At 42.8% G+C, this 25,460-nt stretch overlaps 1 protein-coding gene across 1 annotated transcript in view; it reads right to left on the bottom strand.

Annotated features, from left to right (window-relative positions):
- LOC130124753 (endothelin receptor type B-like) overlaps positions 1-12,811 on the bottom strand; it is a 35,707-nt gene extending 22,896 nt beyond the window's left edge. The window contains exons 1-2 of the mRNA XM_056294130.1: positions 12,612-12,811; positions 2,759-3,369 (exon numbers count right to left, since the gene is read on the bottom strand). Coding sequence (XP_056150105.1) covers positions 2,759-3,175 — 417 coding nt within the window. The 5' untranslated portion in view covers positions 3,176-3,369; positions 12,612-12,811. The remainder of the gene's footprint in view (positions 1-2,758; positions 3,370-12,611) is intronic.
- Positions 12,812-25,460: the final 12,649 nt, after the last annotated feature.

Genomic DNA, 25,460 nt, shown 5'->3' with positions numbered 1-25,460 from the left:
TGTAACAGTACCCCCTCAGTGTAGCTGGTCTGCATGAATTTTGGTACCCGCTCCAGTTTTTTTTGGAACCTCGACAAAGGTGGTACCAGAAAAGTGGTAAGTTACCAAAATGCCAGTACTTTCCAGTAATGGAAAACGAAAAAGTCGAATCGAGTTGACCCAGTACCATGTAGTGGGAAAGGGGCCTTTAGGTATGTAAAATTTATTGATTATGTATTGAATGTTCTTTTGTTATTTTTTCTACAACTGTTCTATTGTTTCTATTTGATATTTTATTTATGTTTTTTTTTTTAAATTTTTGGGAGGAAATGGATCAGCAGTGGGCGGTAATCATTGAGCTTTATTATGTTCATTAGCGCGCGAACTGCTGCGCTGATTCACAGCCAATAGGGAAACTCCCACTTGCGTGTTTACCAGCGACATCATTGGTCGGCTGACCAATCGTGTGACTTCAGTGACGTCGTTGGTCGCCACTAGCGGGGACCATTGTTGGTCACCAGATCAAGCAGCCAAATCATGTCAAACTGATCACTCAGTCAGTCAGTCACTGTGATCACTCACTCAGGGACATTCGTGTTTTTAGGGCTGGCCCTGCTGGCTGGTCTAGCCAAAAAACCCACTCCACCCCACCTACGTGATGCGCTGCATCCATGCCTGGTGTATTTTAGGTAGTAACGCAAGGTATACACCATATTCATAGTTGTAATTTACGCTGGGAACATGACTTTTTCTCACGGTCCATTTCGTCCCCACCACTTTGAAAGCCTTTAGTTAGTCAGACTTAATAATGAATAAAATTCCGGTTTTACACACCTTAAGAGAGACCCAAAATGCTTAATGATCGATAAATCTAAATCGAAACAATAATGTTACTTCTCTGCACTCTTTTATGTACGACACCACAATGTAGCTTTAGTTTCATCACGAACACACTCCCAGGGAGGTAATGTGCCAAAAAGTGATTGTTCATCAAAAAGTTATTGCCGTCCGCAAGCTGTATCAGTTTATATATTTAAATATTTATTCAAATATTCAGTAACAAGGTCTCGTCTTTGAAATTTAGATCAAGTTATTTTGAGGCAGAAACAGCCTTTCAGTCACAAGGTAGGAGCAGCAATAACTTTTTGGCAAGTGCAAAGTGCATTTTATGGGTTGTATCACCCCTTTAAAGGTATTTCAACTGTTAAAAAGGACTGTGTGAGCTATAATCTATAAAATATAATCTCCATGAAGGAAATCAAGTCATATTGAGGCTGAAACAACCTTTGAGTTACAAGGTAGGAGCTGCAATCAATTTTTGGCAAGTGGAAACTGCAATCAGTTTTTGGCGAACGATCACTTTTTGGCACGACACCTGCTGCAATCGCAATGAAAAGGAAGGAAAAGTTTATGAGCAGACATATGCAACGCGTGAAACCTGTTAATAGAATAAGAATTCAAATTGAAGTTCAAAAAGAACCTTATCGAGGGGGAAAATCTCTTCATTAATGTGGTGATTTTTCTTTTCTTTTTTTGTCCACATAGATCAAGGGACTTGAAAACGCATTGCTTTTGGAAAGCAATCAAGCAACTTACTATGAAAGTAACTATGGGCACAAAAGAACACCGTACTACATGGAGAAGAAGGTAAGACTGGTTTATTTATAAGCTTTGCTGTTGTTGGCTAAGTTCGAAGTTTATTTTCCCACAACTGCTTGGGCTATTTTAATGGTAGCTATCCATCCTACGGGAGTGTGTCTATGTTCCCTCAACCCTACTTCATTGAATTTACCTAAACTTACCCTAACCTACCTTAACTTGACTTAACCTCAACCTCTACCTAACCCCAACCTTAACCCAGCGCTTACCTTAACCTAACATTAACGATAGTTAACCCACGGGGTTGAGGGACCCTAGGGATGACCCCGATCCTAGCTAAACTTGAGTACAACAGGCTGCAGTTGGCAGCAGGAAGTAGCTGGTGCTAGATAGCTAACGTTAGCTAAACTGATTGTGTATTACAGGCAACAGTTAGATAAATATTGGGCTATTTTGTGTACAGTCATAGACAAATGCATATAGCAAGGCCAGCTGATTTTTATATTGGCATATATCAGGGATAGGATAAGTGGCTACGCGGGTAATTTTGGTAGCCCGAACCTTTACGTTGTCCTTTGCTTGCATTCACCTCTGGAATATCCTTTGGACTGTATTGTACTTGGTTATCGGTGTCTAATGTCAGCGTGTGTGGGGGGCTGACAATGGATGTCAGTTCTACCAGTGGCAACCTGGTTGATGTTGGCACTGATGTCAGCAGCACTTGTTGCTATTGTGCTGCAGTATCTATAGGTCTAACACAGTCTCAGTATTTGGGAAAACATTATGTGGCTTGCATAAACCTTGTTTTGTTTTACATGAGTCACTTTCAAAACACTAGAATAAAAGATGCAAATGTGTCTACCTCACCATGATGTACTATGTCATTAATGTAAGCAAGTTAATGTTATAGCATCGTAACACACGAGTAAAGGATCGCCTTTAAAAGCTGCTTGTGCTTTTAAAGGCGATACTTACAGAATGCCGTTTACATCTGTTGGCAGTATATGATCCACTGAAAAAAAGGGGGGAACACGTCGAACCCGTCGTCTCAAGCACTTTTCAAAACACACTGACGCCCATGACCGGATCCTATTCCTATTGTGTGTGTGTGTGTGTGTGTGTGTGTGTGTGTGTGTGTGTGTGTGTGTGTGTGTGTGTGTGTGTGTGTGTACCTGGTTACCTTGAAAACATTAATGGGGATGGCAATTAGAATATAAAGCAGGTCTCCGAGGGCTAGGCTGCCGATGAGGACGTTGGGCCCGTTCCTCATGCACTTGTTCTTGTAAATGATCCTCAGCAGTGTGGAGTTGCCAATGATCCCCACCACAAAGATCAGGCAGGACACCACCGTGTTCACGTATTTAAAAGCATGCTGAATCTCCGTGGGCTTGATGCACATAGGGGGGAAAGCGGCGCGGGGTCTGCCTGGTCCCGGTCCAGGTCCGGGTCCCGGTCTTGGTCCGAGGCCTGGTAGGGGGAAGGAGGCATTGCCTCTTGAGGGTGTCTCGGCTACGGGACCATCTTGTGAGTCATGCTCATACTGGGAATTCCCAGCTTCCGCAATTATTAGGAAGCACAGCAGTCCTAAGGCCCTCATCCTCGCACATGCACACGCTCACGCACACTGAATGGCACAATGCAGCCAGAGAAACGCACACACTCTGAAAAAACGCTCCCCAGTGTTTTCACATGGGCATTCATACATATAGGCATAAACACACACACACACACACGTTAGTTGGGCCTCGTTCTCAGCGTAGGACCCGGGTCAGTGCTCTGAGTCCTCGTATCCTGCAGAGAGAGAAGAGAAAAATCAGTGAATTTGGCTTTGATATTTGACTCAGTAACAAGAAACCAGCTGCGTGTGTTCACCAAAACAGTAACAGAGGTTTTGCAAGAATAGTTGAGGCAAACAAAAAAAAACAAAAAACGCTGCTTTTGTATTCATTTTATGTAGTTCACAGTGCTTGACTCCATCATTATGGCATTGGCTTGCATTTTTATGGGCTGGTACAGTGTTTGCTGGGCATCATGTCTTTAAGCCACTGAATTTCAAGTGAGGTGGGAGGTTTCTGATTCAAAAGGACGGCTGTCTCGTAGTTTTGCTGAAGTTTAGGCGAAGATTTGGGCGACCAGAAAGAAGTCTACTCCCCCTCCTACATACAGCTTTATTACAGGCGCAGGACTGAGGTCTCTGGTGGGCAGGAATAGGTAAAAATAAACTAATAAATGCACACACTGGATCTTTACTACGACTTATCACCTTAATCTGGGTCTTTGTTAGGACAATGCACATGTAAACGGTAAAGCTAGCTGTATTTAGATCACACACACACACACACACACACACACACACACACACACACACACACACACACCTCATTCGAGAGCATTCATCATCGATAACTATAATTCTTTCAAAATATTCTGATGAAGAAATCCACTCATAAACACCACCAAGTTTTACTTTACAGCTGCGTACAAATGATGCTTTCAGAGGAAAACAGAAATAAATAAATATATAGTCGACCGAGAAAAGAATGCACAAAGAAAATGTGGCCGACCACACAAGCGAGGGAGCAATAACACACAGCAGGATGAGTGGAATGGTAATGGCCAGCCGAGATTAAAGGTATGAGGGTGGAACAACACCGTTGTGTGTGTGCGCGCGCGCGTGCGTGTGTGTTGAACAGAGATACTTTGTCTCAAAGAGGACACAAGACCCTTAGCCTTGATGGTCATGTGTAACCACCACCAACCCTCCCCCAGATGTAACCTCCCCTCCCCAGAATGCCTTGGGGCAACTTTGGGGATGAATGTGTTGATTGATGATTGACGGCGATATCTATGGAGACATGGCACGGACACACATGCACGTGCTCAGCCATCCACAAGTATGAGTGCACAAACATGGACACCCGTAACACACATGCACACACAGACACATATGTGTGCACTAGTATACATACTTACATGCACATACACAAAATCTCCCCAACCTCTGAATTTTTACACGGAGCGGGGGTGGGTGCAGTTTGGTTCGGAAAGGGAAGATGTGTGAGAAAACGCTTGTATTAGGAACAACATTCAGATAGGCAGACAATCACAATCACAATTAAACTTGCATGCAAGCACACGGACCCGGGTACACGCCTTATGCATAAACACACACACACATACTCTCAGACACAAACACAAACATATGCTCTCTCACATACTGTGTAACTCAATTGGTATTCCTTCGTGCATTTAAATCAAACCAGATGCTAGTAATGTTAACAACGTTAACTGCAAGGATGAACTCACAGACAAATCACAAGGCATAAGTTTTAAAAAAAAAAAGGGGGGGCCATCATTCTGTGCTGCCTGAATAATATCTTTGTTTTTTGGGCACATTATTTTAAAGTTGTTTTGTCTGAACAAGATCAGTTCTAGTTGGAAAGTTACTTTGAAGTCAAATTTAATTGAGCCTAAGCCCCTTAATCTGGTAATGTACTTCAGAAACTGTCTCTCTGCAGTCAATGGCCCGGCTCCAGCAAAATTAAGACGAAAAGTTGAGCTGGAGAAGTTGGCAGCCGACACAATGGAAGCAGGGGAAGCGCATGAAAAAGTGATACAAATACAGCTGGCATAAAGAGGAGGTAGCCTAATAATAAGACAAAAACACAGGAACAGCAAGATGCGTTAAGAAACAAGAAAAAGATTGGGAGGATTGGTAATTTTTTTCAAGGTAATATAAAAAGGACAATGGCAGGAAAGGGGGGGAGCAAGGTAGTAGGGAGACTGGAGGGGGAGGACAGAGAGAGATAAGGTGAATACTACAAAGGGCGAAAGAAGTCGAAGACATGGAAAATTGATGCATTTAAAGCTGCTGTAGGGAGTTGTGGAGAGGTGAGCAGTGTTGATAACCCACGTTCCCCAAATATTCCCTCCCCCCCCGGATTCTGCTTCCTCCTTCCCTCCCGTAACCCTTCCCTCCCAACCAGACTGCCGTTAACTGGCAAAATTCCCATTGCAGTCAATCTGTGCATGCAAAAAAAAAAAAAAAAATCCTGTGAATCTCTTAGTTACCCAATTTCCCCTCAGGGATGAAGAAAGTATTCTGATTCTGATACACCAGCGTTGTTGTTGTGAAGCACTGTTTTACTTAGAGGTGGAGTTTTGTTTTTGTTTTTTTAAAGTTGGCTATTTCCAGAGCACCAGGCTGCCCTGTGTGGACACGTGACATGAATGATGTTGAGTTAAGGATGCTCCGTAGATTGGTACTTGGTGTAATTGGTCGCGATTGGTCCTTTCATTCAGACCGAACTGATTTTTATTTATTTATTTATTTATTTTGTGAATCACAATACAAACCCAGGAGCAGCTGGAGAGAACAGGGTTTTTTTTCACAGTAGGCTACATTGCACTTGATGTATACCTGTCTTGACGTAATGGGAATTTCACCAAATAAGACAAAATGGTGTTAAAGGAAAGTTACCTACAGCGGCTTTAAAGGAGGTGCGCATGCTGTACGGTGGATCCCTACTCTCAAACACCAAAAAATGGTCTTTGCAGAATGAGTTTCCCGGGATTCAAAAAGAGAAACACCTGCTTTTAAAAGGGACAACATTTTAAAAACGCCATATTAATACAGGGTGGGGCATCCGGTTGGTGTGGTGGTTTATTCTGTTGCCTACCAACACAGGGATCGCCGGTTCGAATCACCCGTGTTACCTCCGGCTTGGTCGGGCATCCCTACAGACACAAATGGCCGTGTCTGCGGGTGGGAAGCCGGGTGTGGGTATGTGTCCTGGTCGCTGCACTAGCGCCTCCTCTGGTCGGTCAGGGCGCCTGTTTGGGGGGGAGGGTAACTGGGGGGGTAACCGTGATCCTCCCATGCGTTATATCCCCCTGGTGAAACTCCTCACTGTCAGGTGAAAAGAAGCGGCTGGCGACTCCACATGTATTGGAGAAGGCATGTGGTAGTCTGCTGCCCTCCCCGGATCGGCAGAGGGGGTGGAGCAGCGACAGGGGCAGCTCGGAAAATAGGGTAATTGTCCAAGTATAATTGGGGAGAAAAAGGGGGCATAATCCAAAAAAACATCAAAAAAAACGCTTACAGCATGGAGAGATTGGCCTCCACCCTGTAAACGATCTAAGGTGTAAACCCAGCAACAGCATGTATCTCGATAAAGTTCCTTTGTGCAAGACAGTGAATCTATGCTAAGCCGTTGCAAGTAAAGGATGTGAGCATCAGCTGAATGATGTAAACGTAGAGCAAATCATGGTATCCATCCATCCATCCATCCATCCATCCATTCATCCATTATCCAAACTGCTTATCCTGTTCTGTCACATGGAATCCCGATTGAGCTGAACTGCTGATGGAGTTGGGCTGAAAGTTGAATGTACGGCAATTTAGGATCAAATTTTGCATAATCATCTAATTCAGTGAAAAGTCCAAGTGTGAATAAAATTCATTCGCACCACAAGGATAAATTGCTTTTACATAAAAAAGAAAAGGCTTCAAACATAGGATTTTATTTTAGTATTTTTTTAAACATGTGGGAAAACTAAATTGAATTCAGATTTTGGACCTCTCTTCAAAATTTTAAGAGAACCCCCTTTTTTGTTGCAGTAGTGTTGTAAGACCTTTCAGAGCATGAGGACCTTCTGTACAGCTGCTGGAACAAATACGCCTAATTAATTCAGGAAACGTTACATCATGTGATCAGCTCAAGGCGGGACAGTACGGAGTCACGGAGAGGACAACCCGCTGATTACCTTTCAATTACGGTCCATCAAAATGCCCATGGCTGGCTATGCACCACAGGGCACCCGGGCCAAGAGCAGGGATCAGATTCTTGGTCATGACAAACACTTGGCAAATACCATCTGGTAGAGCCGAGTTTAAAATTGAATCATAACCAATCTTACTGATCTAGGCCAACCAGCTGTTCCTATAAAGCTTTATGATATTTATGACCTGACATCTGCACTTGTGCAATTGTGGCGAAGTTTAGAGGTCTACAATTCATTACAAACCTGAAGGCAAATGGGAAGACAGAAAGAAAGAAAGAAGAAGAAGAAGAAGTACATTTATTTTTATTCTTCTGCCCTAAAAATATCTAAATTTCACAAACCGTTGAAGCTTCGGGCAACAGAAACTACACTGAATAGCCACATGGTAGCGCTATAACAAGCAATGTTAGTACATTTTGTACCAATAACCCCTAAACTGTTTGTCAGAGAGACAGAGTTCTTGTAAGGGGTTCAAGCCTGAAAGGCTTCAAGCCTGTTGTGCTGATTTCTTTTTCTTTTTCAGAAATGTTTGCGCAAATTGCTATGAGATGGTAAATGGTAGAGACGTGAGACTTTGCCCATTGATTGGAAGTTGTGCGCAAGTACTGGCCAGGAAATATGACCCTAATCAGCCTGATGGGGGCGCTATCATTAAAGGTCAACTTTGAAAAGTCATAACTCCTACGCCATAAGTCTGATTTACACAAGACTCGATACTGACAAACGTCTATCCTCACGCTACAAATTTGCCCCCCAAAACCACTAAAAACTGCCTGCCTAGAATTTCCCCCATTTTGAGTTTTTTGAAAAACACATTTTTGACATCTTCTCCTAAACCGTAGGTCTGATTGCTACCAAATGTTCTGTGGATCATTATTGGACCAAGCTTATCAAAAGATGTATAAATCTTGTTGATATTGTATTTCGTTTTCATGATATTGACCAATGAACTTCAAAAGGGCGTGGCTCAGCAAATAAGTAGACAAAGGCAACAAACACTGGGCCAATCAACACAAAACTTGCAGGATATGTCCACATAAGTACCTGAAAGATACCCTGAAATTTTTATTCAAATCGACCAGTAAGGGGATGGCACAAATGCAAAAAAAAGGGAAAAAAGGGGGGGGCGTGGCATAGCACAAATCAGACTATAAATCAGAACTTGCTTGTCCAATCATTACAAAACTCACAGGATATGTTTCATAACATTTTTTGAACCATGTGTGTAAAACGTTTGAAATCGCTCGATAGAGGTGCCGCCGCCAGTTCCAAACACATGGATCGGGCCTGGCATGAATTGAATTTGGCCATAAATCAGTGACAGTTTGTCCAAACATCACCAAACTTGGTGGATATGTTTAATTAAGCTGTTTAAATTTTTATCTTCTAGTGGTCTGTGTTGGCTTCAACCCCAGACTCGCTGCTTGCAGCTATATTTTTCTTTGTTTTGTTTTTTTTCCCAGCAAAAGCAGACTGAGTCTAGCTGGCCGTCTTTTAATGTCCTTTCTATTTTGTCACACTAGATCACGGTTTTTGGAGGCGCATTGTACGACTCAGCTGGATAGTTTCAGGTAATATCTGTCTAGGGAAATAAAAAGGAGGTTCAACTTTACGATACCTTCTCAATGCCATAACAACTCAATTAAGCGGTGCGTAGGAGATGGGGGGAGATTGCGTAAGGGGGAAAGGATTTAGGGAGAGTTGCTGTGGAGCCGCTCACATTTCAGATTTCTCTAATTTGTCCATTAACTTGTTTACTACTCAAAAGGGTAGTGATGGGGATGACATGTTTACCAGTGAAGTGTTCTGAGCTGGAGGGCCTTTCTTCTCTACAGTCTCCTCCAGATCCATCGTGGTACGACGCAAAAAGATTGAAAGAAAATGCTTGAATGAATCCATCAACGCTAGAATGAACACGGGGAGGCCGACAGGTCAGACTCCCCCTTCAAAAATAGCCTATGAGGGTCATATATAAGAACAAACACTAAAGAAATATCTGATTAATATCACTCCAACCATATGCTATCTTTGCCAAATCATCTAGTGTGAACACCATTGTGACAAAACATCTGTGAAATCTGTTAGTTTTGTGAGGGTCTGCATTTTCGAAATCCTTTAAAATTCTTAGAGGGTTCTCGCACCCGGTGGGCTACGTCACATCACGTCAAGGCAGTACCGATGGGTCATCATAATTGTAAAACCGGCTGCACAACTCACTGGCCCCTGTTTGCCATTTAAGTAAGTTTGTATGGTTAAAGATTTGCAGGCCAATCTCAAAGGGGACACGACTTTTTCGAATGTATTTGATTTTGTCGAACGCAGCCTGGAAAGGATTATGCGGAGTTGAAATGGCTGAAACTGGTGGTTTAGCTTGAGAATGAAGAAACAGCTTATAAATTCGACAAGAAATCGGTTAGGCTGCTATGTGTAATGCTCCCAGAGCATACCATGACGTAAATATATGTTTTGCTTAATGGCAGGCTAAGCCCATGCACTCACACACAATCCCAGATTTCTGCTTTCAATAACAGTGGAGGCAGTTGGCTGAGTTGTTTTTGTTGTGGCTTGACACCCCAGGCCTAAAATATTTGACCCCCACTCACAGTCTTCAGCAAACTACGCAGTGACCCCAGCAAATAAGACGGATGGTGTTGCCCAACATTCTTTCTCTCTGCGATCTCCCCTTGAATTCATATGTCTTTCTTAATTTGTCACCGTCATCCACATCACAGAACAATACAAGTCGGGGAGCAAGAGGCAGAATTGGCCTACACATAGCAGCTCCACGCCACAAACGGACAAAAGGAGCTTGAAAACAAAGAAATAATGTGGTTTTCAGCAGTAAGTGAAAAGCTACACCGTATTGTTCTGCAGAAACTTTCCCTGATTAACCAAACCAATAGTGAATAGGATTGTAATTGACTATTTGTAGGATAATTCACATTGCCGTTTGTGAGGCTACGTTGTTATCCAGGGTAAGACCCTCAAATCAGTGAAGCCTCCCACCTAAATGAGCAAGTAATGTCGTATTAGTAAAGTCTCTCTCCTGGGTGGTTTTGAATTACTGTATGGTATGTAGCGTAATCCAAAACGCATGGCTACATGTGTTGTAGCAGATGCACACAGGGCAGCCCTACAATCTGTCCAAGTGATGTAATCTACTTAACCACCCTTTCTGTGCTTTGGTGGGTCTACACGTGCATGCGCCAATCAGTCACATGGAGCAATAAAACCTTACTGCCTTGTCAATCAAACTGACATCTGCCGCAAAAGTTTTGACAACAGTTAGGCCCATACTGTTTATATCCCAGACCTCTTGGCTTGCCTCCATTACCTTTGCTGCCCTTTCATACAGGTCTACACAGATAGATAGATAGATAGATAGATAGATAGATAGATAGATAGATAGATAGATAGATAGATAGATAGATAGATAGATAGATAGATATAATTCATCTCCTTACATACATGAAGGCTATACATAGGTAGCTAGATGAAGAGCTAGTAGAGCAACTGGACTGTCATTGAAATGTGATCAGTGATGGGATCAGTTTGAATCAAATTAAGTGGCGAAGTTAAAATTGAAATACTGGGTGTCCAGAGGCTACTTCGTGGGGCTCGGCATCAATTTTACAGATCAGCATAAAAGTTGTTCTTTCTTTTTTCTTTGTCCTTATGCTTTTGTAGCCCTCTGCACTCTTTCCTCCCACATTTCACACACCACTTTTGCCAAAATAAAGGAGATCGTCTGCGAAACGTGGACGGACGGAGAGAAAATGAAGGAAGGAGCTTGACGCCGGTAGTCTGTGCACAATCATCATGTAAAAGAAGGTTGCTTGAATCACTGCCGTTATTTTACAATTTTTTAACATCTTTTTTTTTGCCCCATTGTAAGAGGGGGGGGGGGGACCCGTCCCAATTCCCCCAGTGCAAAAGAGTCTTATGGAGTCACATTATTGTCCTTATCGTCAAGCAGGGTAATCTTTTTTTACGCACAATGGTTTTAAAGATGCTCTCATCTTCCATGTGTCTTGATTTACATGAGTAAATAAGACAATTTCCCTGGTGGACTCAGAAATATTTGAAGATGCTGGCCTCATACAAAGCTTTGATTTGGAGCCCAGATGCAGACCGTGCGTAAACATTTGCCTCGGTCTCATCTTTGCCCCCATTGTCTGCACAGTGTGCCGCCTTTCTGCAGGAATAGGAGACTACTCGTGTGTACAGGACCTGCCCGTCTGCAACTCTATTAAAGTCTGACACGCACCAGATCCCATGACGCACCTATAAACTCACCGCAGCCAAAACACAAGCCTAATGAAAAGAGATAGGACTGCTGGTAATGTCTAAAGGCTGCTTGCGATTTGTGATCTGTGACACACGATCTGAGTGCCAACAAAGGACCCCCTGTATTTTTATTGCCACACCATATTCACTTCAATGCATTGCATTATCGACGTTGCAGGAGTACAGCGAAATTGAAGAAAACTGCGGACAGGCGTTACATTTTGTTATAAACCAACAGGCTACAGATGTATGCCAGCAACTTCACTTGAAACAAAGCAACAGGTTTTGGTGGGTAACTGTTAGATCAGCGGCTCACATGAGGTTTAAAAGAAGGACAAAGTAACAACTGGAACAATCTCTTTTAGCGTCTCTTACAGGGGCACAAAAGTCGTGCAACATTTTGACAACCCTCACTGCCGGGGGACCGCGCGCCCGTAACATGGCTACATGTGAACTCACACCCGAGGCGATGAAACCCCACCGAGAGTCCAGACGCGCGGGTTTCTTAGCAAAAATGACACCAAGGAAAAGGGGAACGGGTATAATGCTACGGCTCAATCCTCTTTTCTTTTCTTTTTTCCTGTCCAATTTTCGGTGCCCCGAGAAGTTTTATCATAGGACAGCTGACCATCAAGACATCCTGCAACATGCCAGATGAAGCACACCAGATAAAGCTCTCCATGTTGTCCAGTGGACCAACCTTAACCCCCCCCCCCAACATAAAAGCTGGATATGTGTTCGCCCGTCCTGAACATCGGTTCCGGGGGTCAGGGGCGGAATGTTAAAATGAGGCCACGGTAACTAAACTCATGTGATGCTAATTTGTCTCCGTGTGCCGCCAGAAGGTGCAGTGCGTCACACCCTCGGCATCTTCAGCCGTGTGTTAAATTAACGCTCGGGTTTGTAATCAAAGCTCAAGTGTCGGGCTAAACATTCTGCCCGCTGCGCAAGACTGGACTTACTTGGACTCTCGAAGCTGCGGCGCGACGAGAGCTGCGGCGTTTCCGTGTAAATATTCCAGCTGAGGTCCGTCCACTAATTGACCGAGGTTTGGTGGTTTATTCGTTTGTTGTTGTTGTTCTTCTTCTTCTTCTTCTTCGTTCCCTTAAATGAAAATCTACGCCGTGTCCCGTCGGTGCGGCTGTGCGCTCCGCTCCTCTTCCCCTGCTCCGTCTGCGCTCTGACGCACAGGCGCACGGTGCGGGGTTTTATAGCCGCAAGTCTGCGCAGTGCCCAAATTAGCCAATCTGGTGACGGAGACGCCGCGCTTACTTTCCTTTTCGCTCGTTGGACGCAAACATACAGTGAAGTTTTGGTCTTTGTGGAATGAAGTCGCTAAATATCTGATCAGAACGTTGAAGCTCTGAATATTGGGTTTGACCTTACAATAAGTCAGGCAAAGGATTTCTAAGTACATCACGTATTAATGTTATAAGTCGGTAATAAGTTGTTATAACGCATTGATTAAAATATTTTTTGGGAGGCTGCCATGTTGGTCGAGTCTCCGTAGCAGGGCCGGTGCTGGCCATTTGGGTGCCCTAAGCATAATTACCTTTGGTGCCTCCCCAAGAACCCCCCCCCACACACACACACAAACACACACACACACACACAAACACACACACACACACACACACACACAACAGATCTTAGTAACCTTAGTATGAATACGTTAAGCAAACAATTATGTATGCTTATTATTATTATTATACAAACGTAATATAGCAAAACTTTGTATTTTACATTTACATTCATAAAGGAAATTAAAACATGATTAATAGGCTACAACTTAACCAAGACCTTAAATTCCTTTTGATCTAAACAAAACATGATCCATGATAGATCAATTTAAAATGTCTACAAACCTATATTAAAAAGATGTCATGAAAAGACGTTTTAATTGTCTTCTAAATACTACTACTATAAAAAAAATCAGAGAAACGGAAACCAAACGTGCATTTGCATTCAGCAACAAACATGTACACAGATAAATAGCTCTAATAGAACAAAAGCTTTTGTAGTAGTGCACTCTTTGGTGTAACGCTGCTGCTGCTGCTGCTGCTGCTACTACTACTACCACTACTACTACTACTGCAATAACAAGAGGAACAAGACCAGTACCGTACTAGTACATTTCAGAATCAGAATCAAGTTTATTGGTCATGTAGGTTTGCACATGTATGGAATCTGACTCCGGTGTCGTGGCTCTCTCGGTGTACTTAACACAGAATAACAACACGACAACACAACAATCTTCAGATGTATACACAAGGATTGCTTATATACAAGTGAAATAAGAGGCGACAAAGTGCAATGGTGCGGAGAAAATATCGGAGATGCTGAAATTGTGCCTACTGCCGGGCTACAGGACGTAATGTTGTGACGCGTTACTTAGACACGCCTCTAGAGGGAGCGCTCACTTTTTCTTTTTCTTTTTAAAGCCTACAAAGCGGCGCCGTATAGTCGCCTAACCTACAAATGGGTTGTAAAATGACGCGGACAGAATCCAGCTACGAAACGAAAGTACAGTTTATTATACATCTGTATGAATAACGTTACGCTTCTTACCGCATTACCTGGTTCATAACCGTTGCCACTCTCGCGATAGGATATACGGGGCTGCGCGCCATTCCTTCTTTCTTTTTTTTCCTTTATATTTTTGCCACGTGCCATCCCTTCTGAAATTGTTGCGGCAGCGCTGACGTCAGGGCAGGCGCAAAACATGGGGGGGGGGGGTTACCATAATTCATTTTATTCTTCCGGGCAATTATATATATCTATCTTCTATTGCCTATAATGGTATACCTATTGTATTCGTGCTTCATCTCAAGTTTAGATAATTCATCATTATGATTATTATGATTACTATGATGTTCATAAGGCTGTTTTGCTGCCCCCTCCGGCACTTGGCCCTACGCACAGTACGTGACGCGCATGTACGTAGTGGCGGTGTGTTATGTTGCCAAGGGACCACTGACACGTTTGTTAGCATACGCTTCTTTACTTGAACAACCACGTCACACTCCTTCTCCCCTCTTACAGTCACTTACATCCTATCTTGTCCTCTAGCTCCCCCTACTGTTCTCCAACTGCATCAACTCAAGACGTCACACGGTGCTGCGCCGTCCATTCAGAAACCACGTGATTAGACAGCTCCCTAACCTTAACCCTAAACCACTGCAACCACACAACAGCCGCCGCTGCTACTGCATGAAAGCGGACTTTTGCATTGCATGAAATTTTAAAGTCGTTTTATTTGTACATAGCGTGCTGAAAACGTAAATCATAGCCAGTCACAGAGTTTCCAAGAGAGTATCTTATGCATTATAACAGCTTCTTACCGGTTTATGATGCGTTCATAAATGATTTATTACTACCTCTTGATAAATTAATTAGAAACCACTTATAAAGCAAGTAGTCTATGTCTTATTGTAAAGTGGTGCTAAAAGTTGTGAACAGAGCTTCGGCTCCATTTCCAAATAGCTTGGCGGTCACTTGGCAGACAAGGTCCAAAATGGGTAATAAAAAAAAAAGACAAGCTTAAAGCAGATTCTCTGTGGACGCTTGAATAAAATAGGATTTAAGTGTTTCAAATTGAACTGTAGCTTGTTTGTAAAGCTTTAATAGGGCGGCAGTTGTCGTGGACTCCAGGCTGTCTGTGGAAAATCCTACTGAAGCACAAAGGAGACAATAACAGCTCCCGCTGCACTCGTCCATGCTGTAAACGGAAGCCCCGTCATGGATGAGGGTCCTTCATCACCACATTCTACACGACACACGAACTCGAGAAACTACCATAATTCAAAGATTTGTTGAAATCTTTACAACTCAAGGCATAAAGTCCTGTCAAATTCAAGTACACACAAACAGACACAATCCATGTGACGGATAAGGTTTTACTGAGAGTCTTTCTACGCATGTGTACAGGCCTCAGGTCCATCCTGAAATACTGTACGAACATGCGAACCTTTCACACAAAGATGGAGAGGCAGAATTTACATTTTTGCATCGTTTCGGACATGTCTCCCTGTTTCACAGCGTGCGATACACTCACAACTGCACATCTGTTATAGACACACACACACACACGGACACACAAATACACGTATATGCACACACTCATCTACACACCCGCGCGTACACACACACACACACACATACATACATATATATATATATATATATAGAAACAGTGATAAAAAAAGGAGGGAGAAATAGTCATTTTCTTGTAGTAAACACACTCACTTGACAAACAAAGATCCTTTCTTCGGGGTCTGTTTAGTCACACTCCTCCCATATTCTATTTCTGGAGGTCGCTATTTCTAGCCAGTCATTATTGCCATTAGCACTTTATTGCGTTGCTGAACTATTAATAGGCATTATCACCATTACAGGCATCAACATTTTCCCACACAGCGTCACAATGTCATGAGCACGCACCTGTGTTTGAGTATGCACATGTTTTTGTGCTTGTTTGTGTGTGTGTGTGGGTGTGTGTGTGCACGTGTGCAATGCGCGAGTATGGTGTAGAGAATGTGCGCTTGTGTTGTGTTAATGGGAATGTATGGACGTGCTGTTGCCCCCGTGCTCTGTTGTCGTCTACGTGGCCTTGGCAGAGGGGTCGCCCGGAGCAAGGATAGACTGCAAGGCTCTTCCTGGTCCAACAGTAAACAGTCTTCATCCTCTCTCACAGGAAACCGCCTTCCTTTGAACTGTACACAGACACAGATAGTTCCCAATGAGCAGATAAACCCTCCACATGAGAGCCAGATCAAGAAAGAAGGGGAAACTTAAGAGGCTAACAAGAATTTATGTGTTTTTCGCAGAATACCAAGTTAATGTCCAGCTAATGCTCTTCTTCCCATGCAGTGAGGCTGATAATCCCCCTCTAGGCTCAGGTCCAATAAGATGAGCTTGGTGTGACAACTTCCTGATTTCCGGGCCAGGATGACTCCATCAGTACCATGTGGCTCCAGCAGCCCTGAGACGCTGTTTCCAGATTAGTCTCAAAAAAGTTTCCCTAACAATGCTCGTAGAAAATCACCTGGAGAGTACACATATTTCTGGGAATGATTTAACAACGAAGGCATTTGAACACTTTTCATGTTTGAAACACTTTTTTTGTGTGTTGAGTAAGTCAGTCTGGGGCCTGACACCCCCCAGTTTCTTTCTCCCCTCGCAGATCTGTTCACTCTGTACTTTGTACTTTGGCTTTGTACTAAAAATTGCAATGATTAGAAATCTCACAAGCATTACTTGTCTTATCAAATTTCAATCTCAGTGGCAACAATCCACTGGTATTCAACACATTTTAGTATACAATATGACTGCCATCATTGTCCATTCTGATAGTGAAAACCTCAACTTATTTACATTTATTTATTTATTCCCTCCACCCCCTTTTTTTCTCCCCAATTGTACTTGGCCAATTACTCCACTCTTCCGAGCCGTCCCGGTCGCTGCTCCACCCTCCTCTGCCGATCCGGGGGAGGGCTGCAGACTACCACATGCCTCCTCCTATACACGTGGAGTCCCCAGCCGCTTCTTTTCACCTGACAGTGAGGAGTTTTGCCAGGGGGCCGTAGTGCTATTCCCCCCTGTTCCCCCTCCCCCCCGACCAAGCCGGGGGTAACACGGGGATTCGAACTGGTGATCCCTGTGTTGGTAGGCAACGCAATAGACCGCCATGCCACCTGGACGCCCCAAGAAGTATTTTTATTTGAGACGATATATAGATGGCTTGGATTTTCGTATGTTATTAGAGAGAATTAGGTGTTCGTTGTGTTGTTACTGGATGTGAAGTCAAAATTCTTGAAAACGTGACACCATTCAAAACATGGAAGAGGGTTGTATTCGTGTGAAATGGGATCATGGGTAATACAGAGACCGCACATTACATTTTTCGGTACCCTACTAAATTCAAAGATTGATTCACCTTGGCAAGGAAGAGGTGCAACTGTTTTCCTGATAAACATGAAAATGCTGTTATTGTTTGCTGGATGTTTCCGCGAACAATAAGAGCACAGTGAAGAAAAATTCATTCCCCCTGTAGTCTCCATGCGCACGCACACACACACACACACACACACACACACACACACACACACACACACACACACACACACACACACACACACACACACACACACACACACACACACACCAAAGCATACTTGTGACTGTGCAGCTCGGTCCAAGTGTACATCAGAAACTTGGGAACTTGGGAAGAATCCAGACAGCTGCAAGGTTGCATTTCCCTTTTATGTGTGTGTGCGTATGTGTGTGCGTGTGTGCGTGCGTGTGTATCGAATACCTCAAATCCAACTTTGGCTTCTTTAGACAAGTAAGGTTATTTACTCATGCCTAGCTCACAAAATCAGAATCAGAACCTGCTTTAACAGTTGGATGTGGTGGATCGCTCCCAGCAGAAATGCACAGGGCATAGATAGCACGACAACATAAACTGGAATGTAGAAGACAAGGAAGCGAAGATCTGGGGGAAATCATAAATCCCCCCTGGCCATAATTTAAATCCAAAATCTGACAAGTTCACGGAAAGGAAGAGATAATGCTTGCAAGCAGTGGGTCTCCACTACACAATATTCATATGTGAGAATATTTCACTGGTGAGTAACGTCCTAACAGGAACATAAACAGTATTGTCCCGAGTACATGGTGGTCAGTATGAATTGGACCACTAAATACTAACTGTACAGCCTTTAACTGTCATAAGTATGTCACTGGTGCAAGATGAGGATACACAGTTGAATATTGTGTGATGTGGAAGCAGGTGGTGGACGCAGTGGGGTATTAAAGTCCGTTAGAATAGAAACACTAACATTTTATAACATTACTTATTGTTTTAGTCACCACGTAGAAGTCCTTTAAATGTCTTTATGACCACAGAGTTTGAGGCCACAAGTCTTTTTAGGACTTTGAATTCAGGTTTTTTTTCGGGAACTGGTTCCATGTTGGGGTTTGTAGAAAAAGATAGCAATCGCACACATGTCCAGAGATTGTAGAGAAGTCCACTGAACTGGAGTAGAACAATAATTGTGTTTCCTCTGGCGAATAAACGATTCAGAACTGGATTTGAATTTTGAGCTTCTGAGCAGCTAGGACCGAAATAAGATCACAAGATCCACAAGATGAAAAGACGAGACATTTTTGACCTCACAATAGTGTCTGCTTAAGAAAACACCATTATTGCACTATCTGGTTTTCTCGTTTTTCCTTCCTGCTAGTTAAGGGAATAATGCTATTGCACTTGGCAGCAGATTTGGTAGGGGAAACACTAGAAGTAGTTCAACATGAACTTTGGCCTGTCTGACAAAGGAGTCGGTCTTTTCTCTCAGTCTCCATTACTTATCATGAATGTTGAATGTTATTAAAAGCCTCGGGCCTGCAGTAGACTGTGGACACTCTTTTCAGAGCCCGTTCTCATAATATCATAAACTGACACATTGGCAAAAGCGCCAGTATATGACATTATGACATATTTGACACACAAGGTACCCATCTTCACCTGTATGAGCTGTCTGTCCATCTTGACCCTAAACTTACAACTACCTTGGCAATTATATTCCATTGATATTCATTAATCAGGCCAGAAGTTTAACATTGGAGTCTGTGAAACATCCGGTGCATCTCTTTACAGATGCCGTAGGGTATCCTACGACCATGACATGAGAAAGTGTTGTTTTTACCTCCAGATATGCCCACAAGTACAAAATTAGAAGTACATGTTGGACGTCGGCTCTGCGCTAAGAATTCTTATGGCTTGATAAGAAAATGAAACAATAAATCAAAATATAAGACGTGGGCCTCCAGGTAGCATAGCGGTCTATTTTGTAACTCCTCACTGTCAGGTGAAAAGAAGCGGCTGGCGACTCCACATGTATCGTAGGAGACATGTGGTAGTCTGCCTCCCTGGATCGGTAGAGGGGGTGGAGCAGTGACTGGGATGGCTCGAAAGAGTGGGGTAATCGGCCAGGTACAATTGGGGAGAAAAAGGGAGGAGGGAATATATATACATATATATACATATAAGATGCATTCTTAAATTAAAAGGTACCTTTATTTTGATTGGACTTTTTAATAAGTTAACTTCATTGCTTCTTATATATATACATATATATACATATAAGATGCATTCTTAAATTAAAAGGTACCTTTATTTTGATTGGCCTTTTTAATAAGTTAACTTCATTGCTTCTTCACCTCTAAAAAGGCATTCATATCTCTGAAAAATAAACATCAGCATTGCTGCACTTTTTTATTGCAAAATAAAAGCAAATATGTAAATTGGAAAATGCAAAAAAAAAGGCTTTATGTTCCTTGGCAGGAAATCGCAGGCCCCCTGCTTGACCCCATGCAGTTTGCCTACTGAGCAAAGGTGGAAGGAGTACTTTGAGGGGCTGATGAATGAAGAACATGAGAGAGAGAGACGATTGGATGATGTGAATCAGCAAGTGCAGTGGATTAGCAAGGAGGAAGTGAGGGCAGCTATGAAGAGGATGAAGAGTGAAGAGTGGAAAGGCAGTTGGTGCAGTTGACATACCTTTGGATGCATGGAGATGTTTAGGAGACATGGCAGTGGAGTTTTTAACTAGCTTGTCTAACGCAATCTTGGAAAGTGAGAGGATGCCTGAGGAGTGGAGAAGAAGCATACTGGTACCGATTTTCAAGTATAAGGGTGATGTGCAGAACTGTAGCAACTACAGAGTTATAAAGTTGATCAGCCACAGCAAGTAGATATGGGAGAGAGTAATAGAAGCTAGGTTAAGAGAAGAGGTGATGATCAGCGAGCAGCAGTATGGGTTCATGCCACGAAAGAGCACCACAGATGTGAGGTGTGCAGTTGGAAAGACTGTCGGGTTCAAGGTGGAGGTGGGATTACATCAAGGATCGGCTCTGAGCCCTTTCTTGTTTGCAATGGTGATGGACAGGTTGACGGACGAGATCAGGCAGGAACCTCCGTGTACTACGATGTTTGCGGATGACATTGTGATCTGCAGCGGGAGTAGGTTGCAGGTTGAAGAGAGCCTGGAGAGGTGGAAGTATGCACTGGAGAGAAGAGGAATGAAAGTCAGTAGGAGCAAGACGGAATACATACGAGTGGATGAGAAGGAGGACAGTGGAATGGTGAGGATGCAAAGAGTAGAGGTGACGAAGGCATATAAGTTTAAATACTTGGGGTCAACTGTACAAAGTAATGGGGAGTGCAGAAGAGAGTGCAGGCAGGGTGGAGTGGTCGCAGTAGAGTATCAGGGGTGATTTTGTGACAGAAGGGTACCAGCAAGAGTTAAAGGGAAAGTTTACAAGATGGTTGTGAGACCAGCTATGTTATATGGTTTGGAGACAGAGGCACTGACGAAAAGACAGGAGGTGGAGCTGGAGGTGGCAGAGTTGAAGATACTAAGATTTTCATTGGGAGTGATGAAGAAGGACAGGATTAAGAACGAGTATATTAGAGCGACAGCTCAGGTTGGACGGTTCGGGGACAAAGCAAGAGAGATAAGATTGCGTTGGTTTGGACATGTGTGGAGGAGAGATGCTGGGTATATTGAGAGAAGGATGCTGAATATGGAGCTACCAGGGAAGAGGAAAAGAGGAAGACCAAAGGGGAGGTTTATGGATGTGGTGAGGGAGGACATGCAGGTGGCTGGTGTGAAAGAGGAAGATACAGAAGACAGGAAGAGATGGCAACGGATGATCCGCTGTGGCAACCCCTGATGGGAACAGCTGAAAGTAGTAGTAGTAGTAGTAGTAGAGATCAGGAGTAAAATTAAAGTTGACTAGAAGCTTGACAGTATTCATTCACCCTAGTCTGAAATGTCAGGCCTCTTTCCCAGTGTAGCAAAAACAAAACAGTGTGTATAAAGCGAGTATCATTATAGCTGTGTAAAACCGTCTTGTGTCTGGCTTTTGTTGACTTCGTCAGCTCCTTTATGATCGATGCGGGTGGTGCTCTGAAGTACCAGACATTTACAGCCATAATCTGACTTCCTTATCGAGCCACAGTACAGGAGAAAGGAGAAGCTCTTCGGCTATATGAGGTCATCCTTTATTTACAGTGCAATATAGCGGGATTTATATTCATGACTGAGAGAATTACAGTCTGATAATAAATATATACATCATTTTACCATTCTATTTCAGATTTTCCCATGTGATACAGCCAGCGACATCTGAAAACTATTACCTGTTACCTGAATCATCGCCACATATATACAGGGTTGTGCAACTTTATGCTTTGAGGTTTTGCTTAAGGAAGGAGGCCAAGGGCCAATATACATGCAGGTTTCTGTGGAATGGAAACTACACATCATGTAAGATGAGGGTCCTGCCCCCCCCCACACAGCACTTGGTATAGTAGTTTTTACTCATAAAATAATGCACAGTATGCTATTGTCTGCTGCCAGCCCTAAATTCACGGGTGTGACTTTTGCTGATGTACTAAGTGATACTGTGACAGGCAGTGAGGACAGATTGCTCGACTTCCTCCAGCTGATTGTAATCACACACAATATGTCCAGGAAGTAAGGAGGAGCGAGGAGTGGCAGGTCCAGCATATCCCTGCTTGCTTGTGTGTGTTGCATGTGGCGACCTGTGCAGTCTGCTGCCACGCAGGCTCCGCTGTACGCAACACTTCATTGAGTTTGTTGTGCTTAATAGCATTCAGAGCTTGCCAACGACTTAACAAACCTGGTCATTAGTCAGCTAAGCTTGCCGCAGTGTGCAGTCGTGTATTGCTCTTTTAATGTTTACTCATGGACTAGTGTGGGAAGTCAAGTGTGTGTGTAGATTTTTGTATCTTGAGGCTATGGGATCTGCAAAACAGTGGAAAAAATAATAAATCACATTATGTGGTATAATAAACTCATTAAGTCCAAAATGTGTTTATGCCAAAGAGAATATATAATGGCTGAATGCAGCTGTCTTTAACCTCTAACAAGAATAATACCAACACTTCAAATGGTATTCTGACCTAGCAGAGTCAATACAGTATTAAAAGTAAATGTGTTATGCCTACTGCTTTCCCAACCCACGCCCCCACCAAAAAACAAAACAGAAAACCGAGACAATGTGTAATATTACAGCCCGGAAACTCATTAGTATGAACTTTTACCGATGGGTATTGAAGTGGTGGTGCGGCATTATTATGATTCCCACAGCACTTCTAGGCAAGGCACACCCCGCGTAGCATTCAAGTGGTCTTTTGACCACCCCTCGTGCTAGGTCTAGAGCAGGGGAAGCTGCGTTCGCTATTTACGCCCCAAGCAGATGGAACGCCTGGCCTGAGGACCTGAGAGAGGCCCCCCCACACTGGACACATTTAAAAGCATGTTGAAAGCCTTGCGTTTTAAAACAGCCTACAGCTGTTTTTATATATTCTGCTCTGTTGTTACTTTTAATTAATCAGTGTTTATGACACTTTTATTTATTTTACTAACTCAGTTTTAAACTTGTCTACTTTTATAAAATTTGCTGGTACTTTTATTTATTTTTTGTGGGGGTGGGGATTTTATTGTTTTATTGTGTGAAACACTTTGTGTTACATTTTTTTGTATGAAAAGTGCTATGCAAATAAAATCTGATTGATTGATTGATTAATTGATAGATTAATTGATTGATTGGCCAGATGGGCCAGTACTCGTTGCCTCCGTTGGTTGGGTAGGTTAAGGTTAGGATTAGGATGGGGTTAGGGTTAAAATTAGCTAATCAGAGGCAGAGTAGGGGTGGGCCTCCCTAGAATCCTAGCGCCTAGAAGTGCCGTGGGATTTATGATAACGCGGTGGTGCGGTCAGTTCCAGATTATAGATTATCCCCTTATTGTAGAACTATGTTCAATGCTGACCATTTTATTTGTCCCAAATCAGAAATTTCTCTACAGCAAAACACAACTTCTACGTTACTTCAACTATGTAGAAAGCAATAAAGATAAGAGAAATAAACATTGTAAAATGCAATTATAAGATTCATCGCTAAATGAGCAGGGAAGCTGGGGCATGAAGTGGAGTCTATGTGGTTAGTCTGCACAGGTGAAGTCAACTTTACCTTGAAGCTGATTTGATAAACTACAAAAGAATCAGATTTGTTTCCAGATTAAGTAAACGTAAAGAGGAAGTAGATAACTGAAGACAACATTATTGACAAAAATGACTTACAAGCAAGTACAGCAAACCAAAAAGGGCTTTTCATGGACACAAACAAATGCCTATCAATTTGAATCTAAAGAAAATAGTTCCACAAATATATTTCTAAATTCAATTTAATTGTAATTCATTAATATCATTATACTATTTTATTTATTATTTATCATTTTATTATATTATCCATCCATCCATTATCCAAACCACTTATCCTGCTCTCAGGATACAAGCTTCAGTAAAGCGTAAAAAAATACCCTTTTCTGTGCAAACTGCATCCTTTGGAACAAACATCAACACTCCATGTTGTGTACCAAGTGTTGTTAAAATTGATTGCAAGTAATAATGTGTGTCTCAGAACTTGAGATATAGACGGGTCCCCGTTGATGTCTTGTCTTGTAGGTCAAGAACTTACCGCCAGGCAGCGTTTCCAAGATGGTACCCAAGTGAATAGGCGTCACCTGCAGAGGTTTTGGTTTTATATATCAGAGCTGCACATGTCATAGTTAAAGGCCAGTGCGAAGCCCCTAACTCCTCCTATAGCAAGTATCCCATTATTGCATCCATAATTTATGTGAATTAGGGCTAGGGATGATGGGAGGTGCTCTCCCATGCTCTGTTCTTGTTTTTGTTGGTTACTTAGTACCCCTTTTCTAGCCTTGAGTCAGCAGTTAGGCTAAGCTAAAATGCCAGGGGTTCCCACATTTTTCATGCCTTAATTGATTCACCTCTGCTTTTTGGTCCAGGACCCGTCGTATTATTTTGTGCAGTGAAATAAGCAAATTCTCATAGGCGGTCAAAAAGTGAGATGATTAACCATCCGTTTTATATATTGCCCATTAATACAGTGTTCCTGTTTTTAGTCTTCAGTCACGCCCGACTAATTATCCAGCAAAACAGACAAAGCATGTCATCATTAAGCATTATTTTAGTGTTATTTTGGAATATACGTAAATCATTGCATCAACTCAAAAAGTAGGATTTTTTTTTCTTTTTTGAATTACATTCTATCACCAAACAAAATATGTATGTTATGCATATCCGATGGCCCACCTGTGGTTTGCGATGCATAGTTTGAAAGCCATTGCTCTGTCTAGCCATCTATAGTTCCATCGTGCATCACTCTGAACTAGCGTCCAGCTGATGACTTATGAGACTACTTGCGATGTGTTTGCATTGTGTTTCAATGAGGTTTAAGTCTGTTCTTTAATTAAGAAGGATTAGTAAAAATAATAGATATTTGTATGATTCATAGCATTTTTTTATTTTATTTCTGTATTGGGACCCCCCCCCCCTTTTCTCCCCAATTGTATCCAGCCAATTACCCCATTTTTCCAAGCCGCCCCGGTCGCTGCTCCACCCCCTCTGCTGATCCGGGTAGGGCTGCAGACTACCACATGCCTCCTCTGATACAGGGAGGAGTCGCCAGCCGCTTCTTTTCACCTGACAGTGAGGAGTTTTGCCTGGGGGACGTAGCGCTTGGGGGGGATCACTTTATTCCCCCCAGTTCCCCCTAGACTGCTACACTACTCAGACACCTGATTCATAGCATTTTATGTTAATGTATACCAGATGAACATGTTTTTAAATATGTTCTCAATATTTAAAATATGTTCTTAAATTTGTTCTTAAACTTCAGGTTGGTTTGATTTAATTGGC

This window comes from Lampris incognitus, chromosome 1 (assembly GCF_029633865.1).
Source record: "Lampris incognitus isolate fLamInc1 chromosome 1, fLamInc1.hap2, whole genome shotgun sequence".
Taxonomy (NCBI): Eukaryota; Metazoa; Chordata; class Actinopteri; order Lampriformes; family Lampridae; genus Lampris; species Lampris incognitus.
This window is presented reverse-complemented; position numbering and strand designations above follow the sequence as displayed.